Source organism: Ammospiza nelsoni, chromosome 2 (genome assembly GCF_027579445.1).
Source record: "Ammospiza nelsoni isolate bAmmNel1 chromosome 2, bAmmNel1.pri, whole genome shotgun sequence".
NCBI lineage: Eukaryota > Metazoa > Chordata > Aves > Passeriformes > Passerellidae > Ammospiza > Ammospiza nelsoni.
The window spans coordinates 14,794,983-14,807,265 of NC_080634.1; the positions used below are offsets into that span (position 1 = coordinate 14,794,983).

The window sequence follows — 12,283 nt, forward strand, 5'->3', positions numbered from 1 at the left end:
ATACTAACTTTTAACTGCTGGTATTTCCTGTAGTTGTAAAAAGCAAGTGGAGAAACCATGATCTAGTCATTGCTGAAATAAAAGAAGAGAATAGAAAGAAAATATGAACTCTACTAGAAACAGTGAGAGAAATGTGGGGGAAACACTAGGAACTTGCTTCAATTGCAAGAGAAATGAAATAGTGAACAGAAGAAAGGAACTTTAGTCTGACCTCATGCTTGTATAAAACCTTTTCTTTTAAATGGATTTACTATAGTATAAGATCTGTGTAAATGAATCACAGAATCGCAGAAAACTTTAGGTTGGAAGGGACCTTGAAGTCCATCTCATTCCACCTCCTGCCTTGGGCAGGGACACCTTCCACTAGACCAGGTCACTCAGAGCCCCATCCAGCCTGGCCTTGAACACCTCCAGGGATGAGGCAGCCACAGCTGCTCTGGGCAATCCATGCCATCATGCTCACTGTAAAGAATTTCTTCCATATGTGTAAACCTAAGTTTTCCCTCTTTCAGTTTGAATCCATTATTCTTTGTCCTGTCACTACATTTTCTCATGAAGAGTCCCTCTCCTGCCTCCCTTCAGATACTAGAAAGCTGCTGTGAGTTGTCCATGCAACCTTCTCTTTTCCAGGCTGAAGAGCCCCAAATCTCTTAGCCTGTCTTCATCAGGGAGGTGCTTCAGCCCCCCATCACCTTGGTGGTCTCTGGATGCACTCCAGCAGGTCCCTGTCCTTGCTGTGCTGGGAGCCCAGAGCTGGATGCAGCCCTGCAGGTGGGCTCTCAGCACAGGGGGCAGAGGGGCAGAATCCCCTCCCTGCCCTGCTGCCCACGGGGCTCTGGGTGAGCCCAGCACAAGGTGGGGTTTTGGGCTTCCAGCACACATGGCCAGGGCATGTTAGTTCTTCGTCAGCCATCAGTATTAATAACATCCTATCACCTATCCTTTAATTTCATTCCATACTGCCATTTCTTAACATTCCCCACGTTTATAACTTTTCCACCAGACTCTTGCCATATTTAAACATTATATCAAGACAATATTTCCATCACTGTCTGACTAAATAGCAAAACAGTCCCACTGAAATCAATGAAGCTTTGTACTTGCCTAATGCTATGATGTGCTGGGACACACAAAAAACTTTTCTGTTTTCAGTGGGACAGTTTTGATTTTATTAAATGCATGTCATGATGCTGGTAATATATACTGGACATACATACATACATACATATATATATATGCATGCAGATTTCTTTTAAGAAATATTACTTGTGATCTGTATACATTTTTTCTACGTGAAAAATAAACTAAGAAGATTTTGCCATGAAGAGCATCGTGGCATCCTAATTCCTTGCTCTCCATTAAAATAGCTGTTAGAGATTTTATTTATAAATGATCTTTCTTCATTTTGTTGCCCTCTAACAAAATATAGCCGACATTGCTGTTCTGATTACCAAAAAAAACAAATACTTGTGATACTTTTCTTGTTATAGAACTGCTTTACATCAGTGGTAATGCATTTTTAAGATGTCATTGGAAACTACTCAGAGTATTAACTGTCAAGATGAGTAATTTTCCTTGATTCATAAATTTAAAGAACCATTACACCACATGTATATTTAACAAAAAAACTTTCCTAATCTGGTACAAAATAATAACTTAATAAAAATGTTTTGAAGGTCACTGTGTGACCCATCTCCTGCTCCAGGTGGGATTCTGTCCAATCCAGCTGTACAGAGAGGCACAAGGAGTCACTGTGACTTCTTTCGCCTTAAAACAGCGCCTCGCCTCGCCCTCACATGGCTTTTTTTTTTTTTTTTTGTTAGCCGGAATATCCAAATGTTTGTTCCGTGATTTCACCCCGTTATCCCTACTTCCTCCTTGGGGGAAGCCGGAATATCCAAATGTTTGTTCCGTGATTTCACCCCGTTATCCTCCTTCCTCCCTGGGGGGGGATTTGCCTGAGGGAAACGCACCGACAGGGACAACGCTCTTCTTTGAGAAATTAAATCTTCTCCTAACGAAAAGTTTATTCTGTTGCAACAAATGTCCTTGAGTTTATGAAGATGTCCCCGCTTAAAAATAAATAAATAAATGAACGAAACGGAGAGAACTTCTGGGTTCAGCCCAGCGCAGCGCCCGGGCTGCGGGGGCGGAGGAGGAGAGGGATGCTCTCGGCACCGCAGCCCGCCGCGGCTCCCCGCTCCGGGCGGGCGGCCAGGGCACATCCCCGCCTCAAGCCCCGGAGGAGGAGACGCCTCCTCGGACACGTTAAAAGTTTGGGGCGGCTCCGGCTCCGGCTCGGAGGAGGCAGAGCGCGGCCGGGCGCTGCGAGAGCTCCGCGGGCTCCGAGCCCCCGGCCCCGGGCACCGCCCCACGCCGCCGCCGCCGCGGGAAGATGGCGAGCCGCAGCCTGCGCCTGCTGCTCCTGCTCTGCCTGGGGCTCCTGAGCTGTAAGTGTCCCTGTCCCGCCGGGATACCCGGGATACCCTGTCCTCTACCCTGTCCTCCCCGGGCTGCCCGACCCGCTGGAATCTGTGTGTGTGTGTGTGTGTGTATGGAGGAGGATAGCTCCCAGAGGTGCCGCTTCCCTCCCTCATCCCGGAGCGAGAGGAGCCGAGCGAGCCGCGTCTCCAAGAGCGAAATGCCACAAGCGCGTCCCCCGCCACGGCCGGGGCGGTGCGCGCTGATTCTTTCCATGTGTTTTTTTCCATGAAACCTGTTTAAGGCCGGCCTGGCTAAGTGCGAGTCAGCGGCCCCCTGCCGCCGTGCAAACTTTAGGATGCGAGCTGTTAGTTTGTTTTTCTGGTGGCCTTTGCAAGGTGAATGAGCGAGGGGCGGGAGGTCGTTTTTTGTTGCCAGGGCTGGATGCTGCATCTTCGGAACAGAGTTGAGTGTCCAGTATTTTATGGTCCTAACTCCTTAAAAACAAAAGGATAAGGTTAGAATAAGTTGGGCGAAGATTCCCCTGCTGGAAAGCACGCATAAATAATAGGAAAAAGAGATGTGCAGCAGGTACCTGCAGAGCCACTGAATTAATGCTACTGTTAGTAGTGCCAGTTGTGATAAGGCTGTCACTCTCAGATCTCGTCTTACAGTGCTTCTGTTCAATGCTTTTTGTGTCTTACTGATGTTTGGGGAAAGGGCAGTACATGAAAATAGTGTTTTGAAAAGACTTATGTAGCACTGTCTTCCAATGAAATGACCACCTAGGACCAGCCCAGGATGGGTTCTCAATCGACTGTAGATGTGGAACGTCCATGGTACTGATGCTGGGTATATTTCAAGGTTTACCTTTCATTCCTCCTAACAGAACATCACCAACCAGAAAGCTCTGTGTGTGTAAACTCTCCTTTTTTTTTTCAGTGTTCTGCAGTGGAGATACTTGAAATTTTGTATGTCTGATAGGTCTTTGGCTTGGAAATTTTTTTTCCTCTCCTTTTTCTTCTACAAGACCCTTATGGAAATGTTGGGCTGTTAAATGAACAGCTAGTGCAGAAATTCTCTTTCACATAGTAACCAATAATAATAATACACATGGTTTTCTTTTTTTGTTTTTTTAACTTAATTTCTTCTTAATTGCATGATATATCTGAGCAGGTGAAACTGCTGTGATTTTTTCTGGTGACAGGTTTCAGTGTGTTCAGGCTGCTCAGCCTCCTGGTTAGCTGTCTGTTGGCAGTGCTGGCTTTGACTGCTAAGGAAATGATAAAGCAGTGCAATACAGTGCATCAAAGTCTGGTGCCTACATTGCTATCAGACTTGGAGGTTTCTTCTTGGTGGGCTTTTTTTCCCTTCCTGTCACAATTCCAAAGAAACACTAGGTGGAAAGCAAGTTTACAAGCAAGGTGCTGATAAGGAGTCTTTTTGTGAAGAAAGTGATTGTAGGTGTATGGGTGTGCAGATGCCTATTGTTTGTGGGAGCCAGAGGAAACCCAGGAAGAAATCCAGGCAACCAGAAACCTGCTGCTGCTCCTGTGGCTGGAGTGTGTCTACATGAACAGTAAGGCTGAATAATTCAGGTGTCCAAGTCAGGCATATGGGCTGAGCAGTCTCTTCTGTGGGACCCATGTGCTCTGGAGATGGAGAATGGGCAGAAACCAGTGAGGGAAAGGAAGGAGTGGTTGATACCTCACAAGCAGCGTAGGAGTTGGCCTCTTCTCCCAGGCAGCCAGCAACATGGCAAGAGGGCACAGCCTCAGGCTGAGTCAGGGGAGGACATCAGGAAGAACATGGAAAAGTTGTTAAGCACTGGAATGGGCTCTCAGGGAGGTGGTAGGGTCACCATCCCTGGAAGTGTTCAAGAAACAACTGGACGTGGCACTCACTCAGTGCCCTGGTCTAGTTGTGAAGGTGGTGATTGGTCAAAGGTTGGACTCAGTGATCTTAGAGATCTTTTCCAGCCTAAATGGTTCTGCAGTTCTGTGGTTAAATTGTGGAGCAGGTATAGAGAGCTTTCTTGGTAGATGAGCTGCAGAAATCAAAAGCTGTGTAAGTTGGTCACAGGGCATCAGCCTAGCCAAAGCAGATGATGTTTGAATTGGTTTTCATTGAGTACTTGCTAAGAAATATTCATGACCTGCAGAAATTGTAGTTTCTGTGAGCTAGGCTTCCCTTCCACCTTTAATTTTGGGAAAGTAAGGGAGCTGGGAGTCTTTAATCATGTTCTCTTTCAGCACAAGCTTCTGGAATTGACATCTCAAAGTCGTCAAAGGTGCCACAGCCTAAGACTTGTGAGCTCTGTTGGCAAGACAGAATAGGTACAGAAATTGTTATTAATTTCTAATGGCTCCGTGTGAGGAGATAGTGTGTACTGACCAAATGGCCTTTCTGAGAAGCGTCTAGATGTGATTTTTTCTTAATATTAGTGCACATTGTAATTAGACTCCAGGTGGTGATGCTGGAAGCAAATGCAGTACAATACGTGTGTGTGAGGACTATGCAGAGGCAATAAATAGTAGTCTTACCTAAATATTTGATGGAGCTCACTGGGGTAGTTTGAGCAGTAAGTAAGGTGATATTTTGTTTATTTGTTTTGGCTCAAGAAAACCCCACTCATTTCTTTCATACAGAGACAGAGATTCTAGACCAAAGAAGCCTTTTGTTTCTTTTCTTCCCCAACCCTGACAAAAAAAATCACAAAGCATAACTGCGTTGTTCTAGGAATTGACAGTGGAAGTGTTTAAACTATGCTTTCTTGACTATATGTGATACACAACTGATGTACTCAAAATTGAGACTATTGTCAACCCTTTTGCTGAACCCTCTTTGTTTGCTGGATGAGCTTGGTAGGAACTGATTTCTAAATCAGACCATATTCAGGTGAGATGGGATTTCTTAAATGTGTAAGACTGCATAGTTCTCTAGTAATATCTGTTCAACATAATGCTATAAAGCAGACAGCCTGGTTTTGGAGGAGGAGAGGGGGAAGAGGCATCAACTGAATGCTCATTCTCTTGCTGGTTTAGGTGAGAAGCAGTATTTCTTTGCTAAAGGCTGCTCAAGCTTTACAAGCATGCGCAGACTCTTAGACACTACAACATAAGTTGTAGGAGGATAATAAACTGCTAATACATAAACAAACAAATGAAAACTAAGTACAAAAAAAGCCATGTTTGTTTCTAGTCTTCAGCTTAACATTTTCCATTTATGACTGTGGTGAGACTGCACAAGATTCCCATATGCTTCTAAAACTGACACAAATTGACATGGCAGGAAAGACTATTTCTGTCTTTAAAAGGGATACCTGCTTCTGTCTAGCTTACTTAATAACCTTTACAATTTTGCCTTCTTGCTTAGATCCTCACGCTCAGAAGAAACTGTCTGTGAGTTATTGGTATCTCTCTCAGAAATCATGGCTTTTGCTGCATTTCAAAACAGCAAGTCATGCTGTTTTCCTTAAACCTAGGTGTGCTGCTTAGAAGGGCTCTGTATTCCTGAGAGGGCTCAGCCACAAGTGCTGCTGTTCTGTCTCTCTTTCTGTCTCTCTCCAGCAGAGAGGAGGCAGAGGGAGCTCCTCCTTGGTTGCCCCCCATGGTGTCATTCTTCTAGGCTGCTGGCCCCACAGACTGCTATTGGATGCCCAAAAGAGAAAATGAAGGTGGTGGCTGTCTTCCCTGACTGTATAGAGGAGACAAGAAACATGCCTGGAAATGTTACATCAGGACAGTTGCAATTCCTTGTTTTTTTTAAGGCGGATGAATGCAAGAGGAGGATTTGCTTTTGTAATTGCTTGGCCTCTGAGGTCCTGTTTTCTCAGCTTTAAAGTTGCAACAATTCTTTGTTCATGTTGTAGGATACACATTTCTGGTAATTGTGAACATCATAGGGCATCTGGCATGAATAATGACAGTTAAAGCTATCACTGTGATTCACAGATCTAATTAAGCCTGGATGAGGTCTTCCCATTGGCTATTTAACTGAATTACAGAAAGATATTTTTGTGATTATTTCCTGTATTACACCTGTAATTCCTGCTGCAGCCTGTTTTGGTAGCTGCCAGGCTCTGCTTCAGAAACTGGCTGATGCCAGTGCAAATGATTTGGTGAGAATACAGAAGCAGCTGAATTTTGACATCATCTTTTCAGTTGATTGATTTAAGAGAACATCTGGTTTCATCTTTCATGACCTAGAGCATCCAAACTTGTCTGTGTTCACTGGCTAACTCCAAATATTATTTGGGGTGTGTGCAGACCTGTTTTTAAAATGAACTAAAAACATTACAGCAGACACTTACCCTTCCTCCAAGGGTGCCCCAAGTGCTTTAATTTCTTCTCAAGTGCTGGTAGTCACTAGGAAGAAGTCTGTAAGACAGAAGTCCTCTTGTGAAGTATGGGAGAATCTTCTTGTACATCTGATATTAAGAAAATTCAGTTTCCTCATACATTCACATGAGTAAATAATAGTATTTATTCACTGAAGATAGACAGTGACATGCATGTGAACATTCTGCAGTAGCAGTAGCCAAGCTTCCTTTGTTTGAGGGAGAAGAGATTTGGGTTGGTGGTGCTTTTAGAGAGACAGGAACAGCTAGTAATATAGTTCTGCAGTTGGGATGTAAAAGTGTCCATCTGGTATGATCTACTTAGAATCCATCAACACTCAAAGTGTAATCTTCATGTTGGAGCACTTCTGAAGACACTTGCTCCCTGCACATGGTGAACCCTTTTATGATCACTTTTCTTAAAGTAAGGCTTAGTGTCATATACTTTCCCTTAGAAATGCTAGAGGTGACTCCAGTACAAATGCTTATGTAAAGGAAGGTTACTTAGAAAATAAATATCTTGTCTATTAAAGCAATTGAAGCAAAGGCAGACATATGTATTTGTCCTTGCAGACTGTTTGACAGGGCCATATGGAATGGCTAAATTCCCTTGAAGTTATATAAGGATATCAGGCAAAACAAAATTTGCATAAAATAGTGTCCTTGGGGATGTGTACAATGAGCTGTCTTACTGCTGTTTTTTCTTGTTTTGCTGGGATTTTTTTTTCTCCACCCTGTTAACTTTGCGGCAGTTTTGCATATTTGTGGGAAAAGAGATGGTTTACAAGTTCTTACTGTCTAGTTCAGGGTTTAGTTTAGTTCTAGTTCAGTACCACGGGGAGAGCACTTTAATGGAAACTTTAAGGGAATTTAAATTGGAAATTTAAAGGGAAATGTTATGTGGAAGCTGTTAATTTTGTTTCAAGTCATTTATTCTATTCTGGTTAGCTCACCCTCTCTCCCACCCCGCTTTTGTTAAGCTAACTTTGTTACAGTTTTACTTTCTAGCACGTCTTCTCCCATCCCCAGTACTTTTGAAAGATCCATCAGTTTCAGCAAAACATTTCTGCAGAAAAGCCTCTCACATCTCCCTCAAAGCACTATGATTGTTCTGTAATTCAGCTTCAGGAAGCTTAAAGCAAATATTATGGTGTGTTGTAATCAAGACAAATTATTTGTTTCCTTCATCTAAATGCTGGGGTTTTTTAGAGAATGGAATATGAATTTCAAAGAATGAGACAGCAGATGAGGCTGGAGAAGCATTTGGATGATTGCCATTGCTTGCACTCACCTGTATTTCCAAAGTCACTTTTTTTCCTGGAGGACTCCAACTGATTTTGTGACCTCTATGCTCACAATATATCAAGCACTCAAGTGCTTACATAAAATTTCTTTAACTGGGCAGAAAGTAAGCTTGGCAGCTGAACATCTGGTCCTGTTCATTTGTTGGTTTCTAACGCAGTAGGAGGTGGAGGAGCTTTTGGAGAAAGAAGAAGGGGAAAATGACAATTTTTGAAACGAGGAAGTCATGTAACAGTCGTAGCTGTTGAACCACTAGTAAGTCTGTCAACCTTTCTGATTAATAAAAATTAAAGCAGGCATCCAATTTCTCTGAAAGATTATTTGCAGGGTAAACATGAAAAAAAAAAATCTGGTACTGAACCTTTTTGAATTATTATTCCTTTTTAGAAGTTCAAAATTTTAGCAGTTTTCAGTAAGAGATGGGAAAATAAAACTTGAATTGAAATAGCTACAATTTGATTCTGATTGTTTAAAGAGGTACAAAATGGCGAGATTTGAGCGGGAAAGAACAGACCCTACAAGTACGAAGTTTCAATAGATATATTTCATAGCTCTTAGGTGGATTAACATCCTAAGGATTGAAAATGCTTTTGACCCCATCCAAACCACTGGATCAGATTCAAAGGGGAACAAAACATATTATTGTCTGGATGGAAAAATTATTTATTATCTGGTTTTTTGATACTAGATAATTTTAACAAAATAGGCTTTATTTGTTGTTCACAAACTTCTAATATACTACTTGGAGGTAATGATGGAAAATCCCTGAGAAATTACATTTGCTCAAATTAATATAATATACAAACCAAAATTATTGTATCTCAGCCTGCAGAAAGTGCCCAGCATGAACTGGGAGGCAATCATGGGGGTGTTATGCAGACTTGTCTATGTTTGTTAGAGTTGGACAAGCGTTTGTGTTTGGCATACTTGTAAAACTACGAGGAAGAATATATGCAGCGTGAGAAACTACCTCTCATTTTAGGATTTCAAAGGTTTACTAAACCTTAATAAATACAACAAATGACTGAATAAGGAGAAAGAAAGAGCAGTGCTGGGAGCATGGAACTAAACCGCCACGTGCTCACCCACAAAACGGCTGCTCCACCTTTTACACTCCTGGTGTTGCATCAGGTAACCCCAGCCCCTACCAAAGTCCATCAGCCAATTCTTCTTTGCCTTCCAATGATGGAGACTCCTTTCTTGCAGTTTGATTTAAGATCAGGTGTTGCCATGCTGTGCCCCCCCAGCAACAAGCCTTCCATCCCCCCAAATGCCCCGACTACCAAGGCCACCCTGTGACAACAATAAAATGGGAGGGGAAAGAGGAGTATGGGGAGAACACATCACAATAACATAACCATACATCAATAAAACTTCTCTTAGCATACACATAATATTCATCTCTTAATTGTGGGAGCTAACCACCCATTACCCAACTATAACCTGCAGAAAAACAGCATTTTAATGCCTATTATGTGAGGCAGACAGCAGTTTGCCACTAGAATGCATAGACAGTACTTGTCTCTGGAGGCCCTGTCTCAGAACTGAAGCCTTCTAGTAGCTAGCAAAAATGAGTAAAAAAATATTGGAGGTTGGGATTTTTCCTCTTTTTTTTCTTCTTTTTCTCAGGGAATTTTCTTCCATTTGTTGCCTAAGAGATGATAATGAGGATACTTTTGAGAAAAAAGATGTGGCTGAGAGGAGAAAGAGGAGGAGGGGAAAGGGTGCAGTTGGGTATTTGCAGAAGTTAATGTACTTGCCTTCTATAGCAGTTGTCTTCAGACTCTTGTTTTGGGGGATAAAAATCATCTGGGGAGGCTCTGTCAATGGGAAATCAGCAATATTTGTAGAGACTGACTAAAGATTTTTTCAGCTCTGCTTTTTCTCTGCCACTGCACACTCATTGTTATTTCATTTATGTTCCAGTTGTATCTCTAGCTGTGTTGTCAAAACAGGAACAATTCCATGCAGTTCCTACTCACTTTCCAGTTGTGTTTCACCTTTCTAAGGGGTATGGAGGAAGGGAAAACAGTGCTACAGAGGCTTTGCCCAGTTGCTGAAAGACAATGGCTTTCTAGCATAAGTAGGTTTTGGGAGGATTGATTTTTGTGAGAGAAGAATTAAGTGATGTCTCTGTAAGCAATTGCACATATTTAAAGTTTATTCAAAGCTTTTGAAAGCTATATGAACAGAGGAAGAGGAGGGGGACAGCCAGTTCTTTTGTAGGTATGGACTTTCAGGTGCAGAACATATTTCCTGAGCTAGGCATACTGTTTAAATAGTATATTCAGTGTAGATATATTAGTAACTTAAACACTCTCAGTTTTGGGAGGGGACTAATCAGTTTTGAAATGGGAAAAATTTTCTAATACTTTGTGTTGCTGTTAAAGCTGCAATCCTGCAACTGTATGCTGTGTTTGAATCCCCTGTACCTTTATGGAGACCTGAAAAAATCTGGTTATTTTAGATTGCCAATTGTGTTGACTGAAGGGTAGACAGTTCATTCTTAAGCTGCCTCTGCTGTGGGATGGGATACATGTGCTGGGTGGACACATAATCTCCAAGGAAGTTTTATGGCTAAATGGGACAAGAAGCTTTGTTATAAAATTAGACTGTTTAGGTACAAGATATGTGTAGACTTGGCTATGAAGAGTTGTGTACAAAGAGTTGCATTACATATCTGTGAACTCTGAAGTGGATAATCCTTCCTGTATGAGAGTAATTAATTTTGTCCTGTAAAGAACCTATTCCTTTTCTGCCCTAAAATAACACCTGATGCTCATAAACAATAAAAACTTTCAGGCTTATTTTTCAAAGGTTTTTTCAGCAAAACTGTTGAACTTTGACTGAGTTGGCAATGGTTTCTCTTTGGGTATCTCTTGGGTAGCAATGTATTATTCAACAAGCCATCTTGTTCTCTTTCTTGATTTCTTGGTCACTCATAGAACTACTGATGCGCTGTACCATCCAGGCTCATTGCAATAAGTTCAGCCCTGCAACAACAGTGGGAATAAATCTGCAAATGTGCCTAGATCCTGTTATAAAAATGAAACTGTTCTGTGAATTTAGAGCTGAACTCTGAAGACCTTATTTTGTGATCACAGTATTTATGCTGATGCCTGAATAAGTTGTTTTCCAGCACAGTCCTTGGACTGTTCTTCAGTCAAAGTGGTATTATTTTGTCTTAATGTAATCAGGACCAGGGCAATGATTGTCCTCCTCTCCTGGGCACTGGTGAGGCCACCCCTCAAATCCCATGTCCAGTTCTGGGCCCTCACTGCAAGAAAGACATGGAAGTGCTGGACCATGTCCAGATAAGGGCAGCAGAACTTGGGAAGGGAACTGGAGCACAAGTCTGATGAGGAGCAGCTGGGAATTTTCAGCCTGGAGAAAAGGAGGCTCAGGGGGCAACTTCTCACTGTCTACAACTCCCTGAAAGGAAGGTGTTGCCAGGTGGGGCCATGCTCTTCTCCCAGGGAACAAGTGACAGGACAACAGGAGTTGTGTCAGGGAACATTCAGGTTGGACATTGGCAAGAAATTCTTCTTGGGAAGTGATCTCAAGCATTGGAATGGGGTGCCCAGGGAGGTGGTGGAGTCCCCACCCCTGGAGGTGTCCAGTGAATGGCTGGACATGGCACTCAGTGCTCTGGTCTGAGAGACAAGATAGGGATTGGTCACAGGATGGACTTGATGATCTTGGAGGACTTTTCCAACCTTAATGATTTTGTGACTTCCAAAGGAAACTTTAAGCAATAATTGTGTCACCCAAGTTTCTAGACCATCAATATGCCATGAGCAGTTGGTTATGAAGGGAATACAGGCAGAAGTAGGAAAAGTACATGACAAAACATTAGCTTAAAGCAGCATATATGCCTATATGGCAGGCATGGCTTAATAAAATATGTTGATCTATTGAGTAACAAGTATTCTAGAAATGTAATGTGGATTTCTTCTAATCAGCCTTCTCCTTTGAGTGTGAAAAACATCCTCTGTTTGTTCTAGCTTCTCTAGACAAATGTCAGCCTTAGAGTGGCTTCAATCTTGTTCAAATGTGCCAGATGTTTCTATAAAATTTGGTACTAAACAACTAAATTGATGATATTTTGTGTTACTGAGGTTTTGCAGACAGCCACTTTAACCACCAGACTTTTAAGCACGGAAGTTGTGCTGGAGATAGTAGTGACACAGGGGGCAGAATCCTTAATTGCATGTGGTTTAT

At 42.4% G+C, this 12,283-nt stretch overlaps 1 protein-coding gene across 1 annotated transcript in view; it reads left to right on the forward strand.

Annotated features, from left to right (window-relative positions):
- The first annotated feature begins 2,315 nt into the window (after nucleotides 1–2,315).
- Nucleotides 2,316–12,283, forward strand: part of JAM2 (junctional adhesion molecule 2) — a 40,580-nt gene continuing 30,612 nt past the window's right edge. Inside the window, exon 1 of the mRNA XM_059465930.1 lies at nucleotides 2,316–2,450. Coding sequence (XP_059321913.1) covers nucleotides 2,396–2,450 — 55 coding nt within the window. The 5' untranslated portion in view covers nucleotides 2,316–2,395. The remainder of the gene's footprint in view (nucleotides 2,451–12,283) is intronic.